The 15,277-nt window shown below is 49.5% G+C and overlaps 1 protein-coding gene across 3 annotated transcripts in view; it reads left to right on the plus strand.

Moving 5' to 3' along the window:
- LOC144824974 (ATP-dependent RNA helicase DDX25-like) overlaps positions 1-15,277 on the plus strand; it is a 2,510,053-nt gene that overhangs the window by 428,440 nt on the left and 2,066,336 nt on the right. For all 3 annotated transcript variants that reach the window (XR_013609216.1, XM_078683906.1, XM_078683905.1), the window contains exon 4: positions 6,207-6,339. Coding sequence is in view for 2 of the 3 variants with exons in the window: in XM_078683906.1 (XP_078540032.1) it covers positions 6,207-6,339 (133 nt within the window). In the remaining variant the exon portion in view is untranslated. The remainder of the gene's footprint in view (positions 1-6,206; positions 6,340-15,277) is intronic.

The raw sequence follows: 15,277 nt of genomic DNA on the forward strand, positions 1-15,277 counted from the left end.
TGTGGGATTGAAGTGACTTAGAATGATCTGAAAGATTAAAGCAACACATTCCCTTAAAGTCTGAACATCCATGATCATGTTATAAGAGTAAATAATCAATTGTGGCTCTGTTCTGTAATATAGCTTTTCTTGCCCCTCGCAATAATTCTGCTAAAGCAATTGAGGTATGATTAATATTTTTCACGATCAAACATGCTAATTCTCTAACAGTCCTGAATTATAAATGGTTAGGCCTGGAATTCTTACTATTGAAGCAGATGGAATCAGCACAGAAAATTGAGTCAATTATGCCAAATGGAGCCAATGGTCAATATAACATTCTTAATATCAGTACAACTAGTTATCAAAGGTATGTAAATATGCAAATAGTCTTTAAAGACCTGTGAAAAACTTGAGCATGCTGGAGATGAGACTCCAGACACTGCCCAGCCTAACCCTCAGAAGCTCAAAGTGCATCAGCCCGGGCTAAGACACAACGGGGAGCGGGCTGAAGCCTTTTCAGCCCTATGTGCTCTGCTCACCTTAGTGCGTCCAACCGCTGAAGGTTTCCTGTGGCCCAGGGCCACAAAGGGGGCATGCCGCAACAATTCAATTTAAAATGCTTAGAGCTCCCCGGGGCACAAACTTGCTTTCCACTGGGGTGTGACTACGCCCCTGCAACATTCTTGCACTTTTTGTTCTCCTCGGTGCCGGTGAGGATGAGGCACTCCACACAAACGCACTTAAAAGCGCATTAAGCAAGCTTCCCATGGTGCAGGACACAAACTTGCTTTCAGTTGAAGTGGGACTACGTCCCCTACTTTCCTGCACTTCCGGTCTACCGTCAATAGCAGTAAGGAGGGGCCACACTGCAAAAACAAGCTTTAAAGCTCTTTAAGCTTTCTGCAGCGTGGGACACACTTGGGACAAGTGAGAACCCCTCTTACTCCGGACATGGACCAGAAGAGGGTGGGCCACCCTCAGTGATTTTTATTTTCAAATGTATCTTATGTTATGCGGCAAAGTCTGAGTAAACAACCTTGCACTTGCAAACAGTGACAGGTGGCAATTAAAAAACAAGCATTGAAAATGCAATAGGTCTCGCATTTGTTTGAGTTAGCGATATTGGCACTGTAAATGGCAATGTCTTTTGCCTATGTGTTATGGAGTGTATGTATGTGTATGGAGTGGAAATATGTGGGTTGTATTGGAATTGTTAGCTGTGGAATTGTGTGGTGTTGACTTGTGCAGTGTGGAGTGGAATTATGTGGCATGGTGTGCAGTGGAATTATGTGGATAGTAATTATGTGGTATTGAGTGTATACCTATTTGTTGTACAGGGGTGTTGAGTGTAGTTTAGTAAATTTGAGTAGAGTGTAGTGTTCTGGAGTGGTGTGTAGTATAGTGTTGTTGATTTAAGATGAGTGGTATGGTATGTAATGGATTTGCATTATGTCTTTTGTAATATATGGAGTATAGGGTTGTTAAGTTGAAGGGTGTAGTGTTGATTGCAGTAAATAGAGTGGAGTATAGTTTTTGAGTGTATTAAAGCTTTAAGTTGTACTAAGCTAGACTCGAGCCTTACAGCATTTTCAGGCAGTGCAATCATTTTCAAACCACAACCTACCCTTTATAACGCTGAGTGCCCACCTGTACTTTACTGTAGTGTTGAGAAGGCAGAAACCACTTTACCTCTGAGATAAAGTTCCGTGATTTACGTGCACCACAAAGGCAATAGAAAATTCCCAAACGAGAATACATTTAAGAGTCCATCACATGGCAACAGACAGTATACAATGTCTCATTCCCACGCCACAGACCATGGTGGCGCTGTCTGTTTGATTTTGAGATGAGGAAAACAAGTGTTTAACAACTCTTAATACATTGTAAACAAGTAATATCCGCCGCCATTCCGCTCTTATAGTTGTGGGTGGCCAAGAATAGGCTAAATTGTAGAAGTGTGATGGTTAGTAACCGTGTTGGTATTGCCACTGACCGCACTGGCGAAGGCATTGGGGTCTCAAGCTACAGTGGCACCCTGAGAACGTACTTACCTGGCACTTCCTATTTTACAAATTAATCTAGTTTCCTGGAAAATTTGGTATCAGTCTGGTGCAGGCCACTATTAAATCTTTGCCTCTGTCTGTCTTCGTGTAAGATCAAGCGCCCTCTGCTGTGTCCACTGATGGAGGGGCGACCAGCTTTCAGCCATCACAGGCTGGTAATCCTCACAGAGCACAGAAGTACATATGAGGCGTTCAAGAGGATTTTAAACCCCGCCCACTAAAAAAATGGAATCTTTCCAATACCCGCAATCCACACATAGTACCTGCACCTACAAATGTATACACGAATAACACATGTACACACTTGTGCTAATTTTTAGGTCATATTTGTTAATAAGCTGACGTGGCCACTAGAGAGCTCAAACTGGAACCTTGTAATTACCCATTGATTTCCTCAGTAACAGCATTGTGTGAGTTATTGTAATGGCAATATCTGGTGGACAAGGATATCGGGTGGTAATGTAGCTTAATGGGTTAAGGCGCTGAGTGCTGAAATCTGTGTGTATGCAGATGGTCTAAAGCTATACGATAATTCTTCTGGTTAATGGGCCTGTTATGGAGCACTGAGTGTAACTGCATGTTATATGCTTAAAGAGGTCTTCTTCTGTCCTCCGTTGCCCCCTTTGTCCCTCCGTGGCTCGGCTTCCACATCATTAAGGGTGATTATCATCAGCTGCCAGGGCAGGGGAATGGAAGGGTGTGGCAGGTTTTAGGAGCAGGCAGTGATGGACTCTTCAGCTAGGGAGATCTGGCTATATAAAGAAGTACAACCGATAAAGAGGAGGAGGGGTTGAGGCCGATGTTTGAGAGAGCATGATAGGAGGCTGTGATGAGAGGGGCATTATTTAGAGATGAGCGGTTCATTTTCGCACTGTAGGTTAGAGACCCGGCTCAGGCGGCGATCAGCTTCAAATTTTGCAGTTAGATCAACAAAGGGGGCCACCTCGTGCCAATGAGCAGCGGACCTCCATGGTGCGGCTTACACACGCAAGTTGCATATATTAAGAGACAAAGCGAACAAAAGAAAACGCACTCACCAGTTAGTTTTAAACATAACATGGAGTGGAATGAAAACAAAGTATTGCAAACAACAACCAAATTTGCGGAGTACAGACAAAACAAAGACACTGGCGGAAAGCAGCTGATAGTGATAGATAGCCCTGTAGGGAGGGAGGAGGTGGGAACATGCAAGGACGAGAAACATCAAAGACGCCGACAATCTTAAAACACACCAGAAACAGAAAAATAAAACATATATAAAGGCTATCACAGCACTGTATTGTAAAGATGATTGGATGCTTTCTCTATACATGCTCCTTGAGGAAAGGACCTTTGTGGGAACAGCTCTGCACAAGCAGAAACTGTGACCACAAACCAATTAAAAACGTAGACTGTAAAACTGACTCTGTGCAGGTATGACAGTAGATATCCTGATGTCAAATAGGAAGTTACAGGCAGAGAATGAAAACAGGTGAGGGATAAACAATCAGTTGCTAAGCAGGCACAGACTGGAGTGCGAAGTAGCAATACCAGATTAAATGTCATCACTGGGGCGGGCATTGATGCAAACCTGTACACAAATCCACACAACCGTTTCCTTACTCTCCTTTCTACTTTTTTGAATACTGGAAATGAAACGAGATCTGAAAGTTAATTTCAATCAATGCAGATGCAATGTAGAAGAAAGGCTGGAAATGGAGGAAGTTAGGACGTGTTCGGCAATTCAGTACTGTTCTTTGAGAATAAACAGAGTGCATCAAACAACATGGGCGGGGGTATTGGCGCGGGGCGTTACTGAAAAAGCAACACAAAGGAGACAGGGCGGGAGTTAAAAGCACAGATGTGAGAGGCGACGGGACTGGTGACTGAAGTAAACAACCAGCGAAGTGTGGTGGTTTGGACTGCCTGGGGAGAATGCGATAAAATACATTGTCCATACCATCGCGAACCTCTAGCAGATGTGTGCGCGTGCACACAACCAAAGCTTCCAGCCAGGATTTAACGATGCAGGCACTTGTAAGAAGTGTTCAATGTGAATAATAAGGGCGCAATAAAGTGAGCGCTCTTCCACGGCTGAGGAAGTGTTCATGCCTGCCGCATGGTTTGCTTCAGAAAAAGAGTTTGATGACGGATACTTCATCCCAATAGGAGCATGTTTACTGTAGTTAGTCGGTGCTGCATAGGCGTTCCCAAACAAAGAAAGGAGGAACAAAAACACAGATTAACCTGTCACAACAAAAAAAAATTAAGCTGACAGCCGAACAAACCAATCAAAGCCAATAGGTGGAGTTTCACCACATAGACTAATTACTGGAATTCTCGGAGAGACAGCGCATGCGCTGCATATACAAGACCTAATGAGTTCTCCTTCACAATAGATGAAGAACCACAGCGTAAGGAACATGTACTTTACCGATGCTCTTAGCCTTCACCTGAAGTGACGTGTTGGTTATTGAAACCAGTGAGAAGCCAACAAAGAAGAGCAACATGGGGTGAACGAATGGTAAGCAGCAGACGGGAATAATGTGGTTTTAATGAATGCAACAGGTCTTGCAGACCGCGCATGCGCTCTGATGCTAGTCCTAAAAAAGAGAAAAACGGGGGTGGAGGAGTGGCAACAAAAGAAGTAGGAAGGGACATAATGGATTAGCAATAACATAGTGGGAGTGGGGTATAAGGAAAGAAAGCGAGGTAGGGAGCACCAGACTTGGTCGGGGATTTCGGTGGGGGTGTGTGAGAGGAAAAAGTACCTCAATCACATTGGGCGTAGTGGACGAGCACTGATTCTGTGTTTTAGTCGCTGCTGCACAGAAAGGAACAGAAGTGACTTTGCCTGCGCTTGCCAATTAGGAGGCTGCAACAAATGGTAAGTAATATGCTGCCCTCAAGCTTATTAGTGTAAACAATAGTGTCTTGCAAGCAAAAGCGCTTGCGCTGTCGCAGCTCGACCCAAGAAGGGCCTGTTCACTTCTATTGAGCCCTACATGGTACGCTGCCACCACGATGCTTGTGCTAATTAACTCCTGACAAAGGCAGTAGCCTTACCCCAGCATGTGGGTAGCTCTTTGGGTGCCCCTCCCGGTCCAAAAAGCAGTGGTGGCCTGTAATTTTAGGAGGGAGGGGGGTGTACGGGATACACATGCATACACAAATTCACAGCCATGAACTCACACACACGTACGCGTCCATTCACAGCGCTCTTTAACAAATATTCATTCATGCATGCATGCCCCAAACATTCATTTAAAAAACACACACTTAACTGCAGCTATGCCACGGAGGTCCCAGGAGGCTTATGAATGCAGCAGCCCCAACGTCATCACGGAGTAAGATGGGATCAGTTAGACTGCTGACCCCACCCTACTCTGTGATGAAATGTCACTGATTGACACTCGACCCTGTGCGCTACCGGGCTTAAAACTGAAGCGCCCAGTTGCGAGGCAATCCGTAATTGTACCCCCATCACTGAGGGAAGGGCCTCTGGACCTTTGCCGAGGTGAGGTCACGCCCACCAGAGCTGTGACTTCCTCATCCCAGCAAAGTTCAGCTCAGGCAGCCAGGAGCCTGCGCATTTAATTCATGTCTTGTTCCTGGCTGCCTGACCTAAAAATGAGGAGTTTGTCAGTCTGACCTTAGTTCAGCCTGTCACACTGTTCATGATGGGCAAAAGGTGGCGGGGCGGGGGCTAGGCCTCTCAGCCCCAAGGACCGGCCGCGGCTGCCAACAATATAATAGCGATCTGTGAGACAGGCCTATGTCATGATACAGACACATGTTCGATGTTTTTTTGCTGATGACAACACAAAATCATGGAGTCAGACATCATTGCAGCTGGGGCACTCAGGGTAGGGTGGGGACTGGGGTTACAAGTCCTGCAGCATTAGATGGACCTTTCGGTCCCACTGAGCCTATTTTCAGTCAGAGGACCTTATATACTTTACCATCCACTGTGCCTCCTCCCCAGACTTAACTAGTTTGGAACGGTCCTATGTATTTGCCACTGCAAGCTATTTCTTCACAGCTTAGTAACATGCTTGTAGAACTAGTGTATATGTTGCAAGATTATTTGCAGTTTATTAGCGATACCCACGGATATTTTGTGTGTATTACTGATTAATTTCATCTCCAGACTCACATTTTGTTTTGTAACTACACTTTCAGATTTGGCGGCTACCTCTCTACTAAACAAACTTATTCGAAAATCATTAGTGGAATCTACCCATAATGTGGAGGTTTTGCAGCGTGATCCAAATTCTCCTTTGTACTCAGTAAAGAACTTTGAAGACCTGCGACTGTGAGTATTGGCAGTTAGTTTTAATTTTAAGCCATTTTCTGATAGGGTAGCAATCTTTACTTCAATGGAAGATATTAAGGTACAACCAGTTCTTTTATGGCATAGGGTATGGACCACAGAGGAATGTTCTTTTAACCGTTTCATTCTGAGGGATGCAATAAATCTTGATCATGCACACAAGTTGAAATGGTTACAGTATATAAAGACGTTTCTTATACAAATAGGTCACCAGGATTACTATGAAGATCCCTCATTGATGTCCCAGATCCCGAGGAAAGAGTTGAAAAAACTCTGTATAACTTACCTGGAGGATCTTAGGAACAACGTGGAAATTACAAAAAATGTGGTGGTTTCACACCAGTTGATAATGACTACGAATGATATCCAACCATATATCACTTTACAGAGGAGAGACTTTGAAAGGTTTTTATTAATTAGTTTTAGACTTAGTATCGTGTTTAGGTTACTACGTTTTCCCATTATGAATGATTGGTCAAGTCAACTCATTAAATGCCCATGTGATGATTTGTCCAATCAGATATGCATATTTTGCTCTTTTGTAAATTCTATACAATCCCTAGGAAAAAATGGATAATGCCCATATTAAAGTACATGGATTTTAGACAATGTCGACCAGCCTTTTTAGCAATCAAGAAGCTCGACAATATATTTACTGTTGCATCTGTCTCGGCTTTTCTTAAAAAAAATTTTATTTCACGGAAATCAATACCTTTATAAATTGTAATGAGCCTATTGTATGAATTAGGATAGTTTTTTTAAAAATTCTTTTAATATATGATGTGATTTTATTGTACTTTTATGGTTATCTATGTATAATAACCAAATAAAGTTATTTGACTTGACTACTCCAATACTTTTTCGAAATATGTAAAACTTTGCATTGTTAACTTGATTATAAAGTACTAATTTGCTTTGCTCTGGCACAAACAATTTGTATTTGGTAGAATACGATCTTCGACATTGGTCTTCCATGTGCTAATAAACTTTTTTATTTTGTTTAATATTTATTGATTACTTTTTCAGCATTGTTGGACTTGGCCCTTCTGGCAGGTTCACCCCTGAACATTTTGCTTCTTATATGTGACCTGGGGATGGTGATTTTTGGTTTCTGCGCACTTTCACAGTGTCCCAGTGGAAAGTGCATGCGCACTCTTGAGTGCGTGTGGTGAGATAGGCCTGCCCTCCCATAGGAATGCATGGGGAATGTATGTGTCCCTGGTAGTTCCTGATGCGTGGGGTGTGCAGGCTCGAGTCTGGTATGTGCGGACTCGTGTGATTGAATGCTGCGCAAAGATGCGTGCGGCGGGTTTGTGTCTAGAGTGGAAGTGCCACTTCTAGACATGGGTGTGCAGTGAGTGTGCTGGCGTGTGATTGGCTGGAGCTGGCTGGTGAGCCTGGCTCCAGGAGTCTGGATGGGTCTGCCCCCGGTGGTGAGTGTTGAGATTAGCATGTGTGGTGTGAGGGAGTGGTGCAGCTGGGACCTGAATAGGGCTGGGCTTTCCCCACACAATGCTGGCTCCGCCCCCTGTGGTGCGTCTAATGTCCCTAGCCTGGCCAGTGAAAGGAAAGGGTGGTTGAGCACATCACAGTGCTCCAAAACCACCCTGCACCCTGAGACAAAGGGATTTAATGTATAAAAAGGGGCTGTGTCCCCTTGCAATTTGTTCTCTTCCTGGATCCTTTTCCTGAGGGGGGCTGCTGCTGGGCGCCAGGAGGACCGCCACTGGGGATTGCCTCCCTGCCTAGGAGGACCCTGTGAGCTGGCTCTGGACCCAGCCTTGCCCCCCCACCCCTCCTGGAAAAGACATTTTACTTTAAGCGCCTGGTGATCGCTTTGCTTCCTTCAGGGGAGCGCTGGGGGTTGGCCTGCAGCTCCGAGCTGCACTTGCCGCCCTCGAGGGATTCCCTGGCGTGGGGTCCCCCTTTTGCCCATTTGCGCCACGGGTGCCCACCCCGCTTATTTGCCGACTTTGGTGCTGTTTGCCAAGTGGGTGCCACCCTGTGCTGTGTGCCTCGAGGGAGCCTAGCCCTCTTGTGCCCGATAGTAAGGATCCTTTAACTCGAGAGAGTCTACCCCTCGGTTGACTTACTGCCCAGCCTACAGTGCCTGGACGGCCGCCACGCTGCCCGCGACGACCCGGAAGTTCTGGTGCAAGGACCAGAAGTCCCGCCCCCACAGCCCGAGAGGAAGGAACCTGCCGCGTCGTGTCGGCGAGGCCCTCCCGAGGGAGAGCCCCGACCGCCTGCTTGGAGGGCAGGAAGTACAAGGGAGCCTGTGAGGCTCCACAGAGAGGCAGCCTCTGTCCCCGCAGATAACCGCCGTCCAGGACGAGGACGCTGCCCAGACAATTGCCGTGCGACTGGGAAACCAGAGGAGAGCGCTGTGCCCGCCCCAGAGACCGGTAAGTGGGGCCCGGTGTGAATAGTTGCAGAGGGGGGCGTCGGGGCACATTGCCGGTGCCCGCCCCTCCCAGTGTGCTCTCTCCGTGAAGGGGGCCCTTGTGTTAGAGCTCTGAGGCTCCGTGGGGCCATATTGTTTTATAGTCCCCCAAGCGGGACTCCAACGAGCATTGAGGCATTTCTTTAGAGCCCACGAGTGGAGAAGTGTGGCTCACTGGTTAGAGCAGGCAGACCCTGAAGCAGAGGTCAGACCCGGGACCAGGGTTCAATTCCCGACGCGGCAGGGTCTCGAGCTCAAATGTCCACGGACTCGATAATTCTCGCTTCGGTGCCTGACCTAATCATGGGTTCACACTCTGCAACTTTGGGCATTAAGCTTGCTTAATCTCCACAATGGCCCCCCGCGGCAGGATGCCTGGCTTTCACCTTGGGGATGCCCTGTAGGGGCTATCTCACAGGGAAAAGCCAGGACGGGTTCCCAAGGCAAAGCGCTTAGAGACCCCTGGGTTATAAGCGCTATATAAATCCAAACATACATACATACATACGAGAGGCTCAGGGCTCATTTGTGTATGTCGAGTCCCCCTCGAGGGATTCCAACGACGGGGGCATTCTTAAGAGCCCAGGAGAGGCTCAAAGGGGCCATATTTGTTAATTCTTCGTCCCCCGAGAGGGACTCCCACGATTTGGGGGCATTTGCGTGGGTAGAGTGCCCCCGGTTGTCTGGGCCGCTCCCCCAAGGGGCCCACATTTGTTGCAGAGCCCACGAGGCTCAAAGGGGGCCATATTTATTTCTCTCGAGGCGAGGCTCCTAAGGACACGAGTGTTTGGTGGCCAGAGCCTTAGAGGCTCAGGGGGACATTGTATTTGTTTAGGGCCACGAGGCTCCAGCGTTGGCCCCATTGTCTCCTCAGCTGCCCAGCACTTAGTGGGCAGATGCCACATTTAGGCTTGTTCTTTGGCTGCCTGCAGCGAGCCCTGACATTTGGGTCACAGGGCGTTCTAAGCCCCAGAGAGGTCAGTTGGTCTGGGGACAGGTTATGTATTTATGCCTAAATGTGATTTCTACGCAATTGCTCTTTGCTGCACCTCTGAATGTTTTTATGCGTCATGTGCTTTTCTCCTACACTGCTGAATGTATGTTTATGCATCATGTGTAAAGTGTTATGCCTATACCCCTAAATGTATGGTGATACTTAGGTGGTTGTTTTTCTCCTAGTACAGGTGTTGCTAGTGAGGTCCTGGTTCCCTGCGTGACCTTTTCCTAAGGTTGTTAGGGTTGCGTAGGGGGTACTTACCGGTTACCAGTGATTACTGGTTGTGTGCTTTGTGTTCTATGTTGTGCTGAAGTGATTATTATTCTATGTACCAAGTGCTATTTCCAACAAGTATCCTAAACCTAAAAGTGCATATTCCTGACAGTGGTCCAGGTGGCTCTGTCCTGTACATATCCCCTGTAAATTCTGCCCGTGCCTGTTGGCACATTGTAAAGTGTGTGTTTTTATCTAATGTGTTTTGGTGTAATAAAAAGGCTATTTATATATATAACCTTGTGTGGAGTTTCCTTTGTGGTGGGCCTGGGGTGTTGTTGCTGGGTGCGCGTGCAAACGCTTAACTCACATTGCCACCAAGTTTGGCCTTACTGCTCGTGTCACGTTACCAAGGGGGTGAGCAGGAGTTATCTTGGTGTGTAACTCCCTTGCCCTGACGTGGAAGTGGGGGTCTCTGACTGACTTTGGCGCAAGCGCTGGCCAGCCAGGGATCCCATTTCTAACGTTGGCAGCAGAAAGGATAAGGATTTGTGTTTGCGCTGTACTGCAGTGGCAACTGGCCGCACTTCAAAACTCTGCATTTTAGATGACCACATTTTGGGGATTATTGTTTTTGAAGTTCCATTATTTCTTCTCCTAAGAGTGTCATTTTCAAATAGTGTCCAGCACATTTGTTCCCCGCCCCGCTCCCAGAGTTTGGTACCTGTGTCACGTGTGGTCAGGTTGAGAAATCAGGGGGGGTAGAAACTGCCTTACTAGTCTGAGGGGGGGGTTGTGTGTGGATGAATGGTGTGTGGCACATGACAAGTGAGTGTGAGTTCTCTTGGATAGGGAGCTTGCGGAATTCTTTGTAAATTTTGTACCTTTGCTTCAGCTCTGACAGTTAAGTCCCCTGTGTTGCACGTGTCTGTGAGCATCCTGCCAAGATGGAGTCTGCTTTTAATGTCTGGGGTCTGTTTATGCATGAGTTGAGAGAGTTTTGCGAAGAGAGAGACATTGCAGTGAATGAGTCAGACACCCAGTCCCAACTTAGGGGTAACCTAATCCACTGGCAGAAGGATGACTGGGAGCGTGAACAGAGTGAGGAGAGGGCCCGGGTCTCACACCATGAGGGTGGTGGGTCTGAGGGGAGCCCTGAAGAGTCTGAGGAGGAGAAAGAAAATGATAGTACAGGGACGCCAGCAGATAGTGAAGACCCCATAGATAGGGAGTCCCTTGCTGGGTCCAGTGTAGGAGGCAGTGCCTCATCCCTTTTCCTGTCCCCAGAGGAGTGGGAAGATAGGAGGAAAGAAAGGGAGCACCAGCTGGCTTTAGAAAAGCTCAGGCTAGAGCATGCCCAGGCTATGGCACAGCTTGGCGTTAGAAAGCAACAGGTAGAGACTGAGAGGGTCTTGGCGCAGGAGAGTATAGAGGAGGCTGAGAGGGCCTTCACCAGAGAGAAATTACCTCTGGAGGGTAGACTATCGCCTGCGCGCAGTTTTAATTTTCTGGACTCCCCAGGACGGGAGGCAGCTATATAGAGCCCAGTGCGAGCAGTCCCACTCCCAGTTCCCAGAGTATGGTACCTGTTTCCCAAGAGGAGGAGTTAAGGTTGAAGTTCAGGGGCAGTAAGAAACTGTCTCACCAGTCTTGGGAGGAATTTGAGGATGAATGTTGTGGAGCACTGTGGGCTTTGGTACAGGTTCACACGGAAGATGATTTTGACGTATTGTTCGGAATGACTGTCAAAGAGCACCTGCTCAGTTGTTGTTCACCAGGGTTGTCCCAGCACCTGTTGGGGTGTGGATTGTCTGAGACATGTGAGCTTGCAGATGAAGCAGACCGCTGGGAGAGTGCCAGAGGTTCTTTAGAGTCATTAGTGAGTGAATCCAAAAGTAGTGGTTCAGGTATCTTCCAGCCCAGTGTGGTGGAAGAGGCTCAGAGTAGCCCAGCTAGGTCCCAGTATAGTGAGAGGGGTGGAGAGGCTTACTACCTGGCTCAGTGGAGCAGGAGGCAGTGGGTGGCTGAGAGTCCCCAGATGCCCGTAGCCCTGTCTCAGAACCTGGGTGGTTTCTTGAGGGAACACCAGGTTGGGGACCTAGGCTGTCCTGTTAGTCCATTTGAGGAGGATCTCCTAGTGTCTAGGGAACCTGAAGCATCTGTAACTAGAGCTCCAGGGGTTCCAGTGTCCGGCAGTGCTACTCCAGTTGGGAGGGCACAGGAGTCCGAAGTGAGGAGTGATTGGGGGATGAGTTCCCCAGTGGAAGAACCAGTGAGTCAGGGACTACCTAGTTGGGATAGGTTCCCGTGTAGTGACCAGGGTGACACCACTTCTGTTCTGGGGGATCTTCGTGCACTGTCATATGGACAGGGGACGGGAGATCTGCGCCAGACAGTCACACAACATATGGGTCATGTGTTAGCCTCAGGGGGATGGTGTGTAAATCCCCAGAAGTCCTGGAGTGCCAGGCAGTTATTCCTCCAAAGGTTCTAGACCAGAGGTTGGAAGGCCAGGTTCAGGATCCGCCTGACCTGAACGGTAGGACGTCTGTAACCAGCGCCCTGACTGGTTCATCTTCCAGGGGTACCACTCCAGCTGTGAGGGTGCGGAACTCTGGAAGGGGGTGCAGAGGGTGGGAGAGCCCACCTCTGACCCCGGTGCAACCTGAGGGGTTAAACCCTAGGTTGGGTGAATGGTGTTCTAAGGGTACCCCTCGCAGGAGGTGGAGGAACCCTAGAAGAAGAGGTAGGGGGAAGAGAGCCTCCCCTGAGACTCCTTGTCCGCCTGAGGTTGCAGACCCTAGGCTGGAGAACCAGTGGCAGTCTAGCCCTGTCTTACTGACAGGAAGAGTGGAGCATGGCTACTATGTACCAGGGGTTACTACCCCCCACTCTGTGAATAGGCAGGGACCAGTGGCACCTGGGTGGCCTAGGGCCTGGTCCTGGCCGCGGACAGCTTGGGAGTACCAGTGGGGTAGCGCAGTTGTTCCAGGTAGTGTTTCTGGAAGGAACCCGCTGGGTTCACAGTGGCGTAGAACCGGAGGGTGTCCCTGAAGTTGCGGGCCCGCGTCAGTGTTCTATCGCCCCAAGCAGAGAAGCCCATCACAGTAGTGATTGGTCTACCCTGCGTTTTGGCTGGAAGGGGGTTGTGTTGGACTTGGCCCTTCTGGCAGGTTCACATCTGAACTTTTTGCTTTTTATATGTGACCTGGGGATGGTGATTTCTGGTTTCTGCGCACTTTCACGGTGTCCCAGTGGAAAGTGCATGCACACTCTTGAGTGCGTGTGGTGAGATAGGCCTGCCCTCCCATAGGAAAGCATGGGGAATGTATGTGTCCCTGGTAGTTCCTGATGTGTGGGGTGTGCAGGCTAGAGTCTGGTATGTGCGGACTCGTGTGATTGAATGCTACGCAATGATGCGTGTTTGTGTCTAGTGTGGAAGTGCCACTTATAGACATGGGTGTGCGTGTGCAGTGAGTGTGCTGGGGAGCTGGCTGATGAGCCTGGCTCCAGGAGTCTGGATGGGTCTGCCCCGGTGGTGAGTGTTGAGATTAGCATGTGTGATGTGAGGGAGTGGTCCGCCTGGGACCTGAATAGGGCTCGGCTTTTCCCACACAATGCTGGCTCCGCCCCCTGTGGTGTCTAATGTCCCTAACCTGGCCAGTGAAAGGAAAGGGTGGTTGAGCACATCACACCCTGAGACAAAGGGATGTAATGTATAAAAAGGGGCTGTGTCCCCTTGCAATTTGTTCTCTTCCTGGATCCTTTTCCTGAGGGGGCTGCTGCTGGGCGCCAGGAGGACCGCCACTGGGGATTACCTCCCTGCCTAGGAGGCCTCTAAACCCAGCCTTGCCCCCCCACCCCTCCTGGAAAGGACTTTCCCGTGGAAATTTTACTTTAAGCGCCTGGTGAGCGCTTTGCTTCCTTCAGGGGAGCGCAGGGGGGTTGGCCTGCAGCTCCGAGCTGCACTTGCCACCCTCGAGGGATTCCCTGGCGTGGGCTCCCCCTTTTGCCCATTTGCGCCGCGGGTGCCCACCCTGCTTATTTGCCGACTTTGGTGCAGTTTACCAAGTGGGTGCCACCCTGCGCTGTGTGCCTCGAGGGAGACTACCCCTCTTGTGCCCGATAGTAAGGATCCTTTAACTCGAGGGAGCCTACCCCTTGGTTGACTTACTGCCCAGCCTACAGTACCTGGACGGGCCACCGCGCTGCCCGCGACGACCCGGAAGTTCTGGGGCCAGGACCGGAGGTCCTGCCCCCGCAGCCCGAGAGGAAGGAACCTGCCGCATTGTGTTGGCGAGGCCCTCCCGAGGGAGAGCCCCGGCCGCCTGCTTGGAGGGCAGGAAGTACGAGGGAGCCTGGGAGGCTCCACAGAGAGGCCGCCTCCGTCCCCGCAGATAACCGCCGTCCAGGACGAGGAAGCTGCCCAGACAATCGCCGTGCGACTGGGAAACTGGAGGAGAGCGCTTTGCCCACCCAGGAGACCGGTAAGTGAGGCCTGGTGTGGATAGTTGCTGAGGGGGGGCGTCGGGGCACATTGCCGGTGCCCGCCCCCCCAGTGTGCTCTCTCCGTGAAGGGGGCACTTGTGTTAGAGCTCCGAGGCTCCGTGGGGGCATATTGTTTTATAGTCCCCCGAGCGGGACTCCAACGAGCATTGAGGCATTTCTTTAGAGCCCACGAGAGGCTCAGGGCTCATTTGTGTATGTTGAGTCCCCCACGAGGGATTCCAATGACAGGGGCATTCTTAAGAGCCCAGGAGAGGCTCAAAGGGGCCATATTTGTTAATTCCCACGATTGAGGGGCATTTGCGAGGGTAGAGCGGCCCGGTTGTCTGGGCCACTCCCCTAAGGGGCCCACATTTGTTGCAGAGCCCACGAGGCTCAAAGGGGGCCATATTTGTTTCTCTCGAGCCCACGAGGATCCTAAGGACACGGGTGTTTGGTGGCCAGAGCCTTAGAGGCTCAGGGGGGGACATTGTATTTGTTTAGGGCCACGAGGCTCCAGCGTTGGCCCCATTGTCTCCTCAGCTGCCCAGCACTTAGTGGGCAGCTGCCACGTTTAGGCTTGTTCTTTGGCTGCCTGCAGCCAGCCCTGACATTTGGGTCACAGGGCGTTCTAAGCCCCAGAGAGGTCAGTTGGCCTGGGGACAGGTTATGTATTTATGCGCAATTGCTCTTTGCTGCAACTCTGAATGTTTTTATGCGTCATGTGTTTTTCTCCTACACCGCTGAATGTATGTTTATGCATCATGTGTAAAGTGTTATGC

This window comes from Lissotriton helveticus, chromosome 3_1 (genome assembly GCF_964261635.1).
Source record: "Lissotriton helveticus chromosome 3_1, aLisHel1.1, whole genome shotgun sequence".
In the NCBI taxonomy this organism is placed as follows: Eukaryota; Metazoa; Chordata; class Amphibia; order Caudata; family Salamandridae; genus Lissotriton; species Lissotriton helveticus.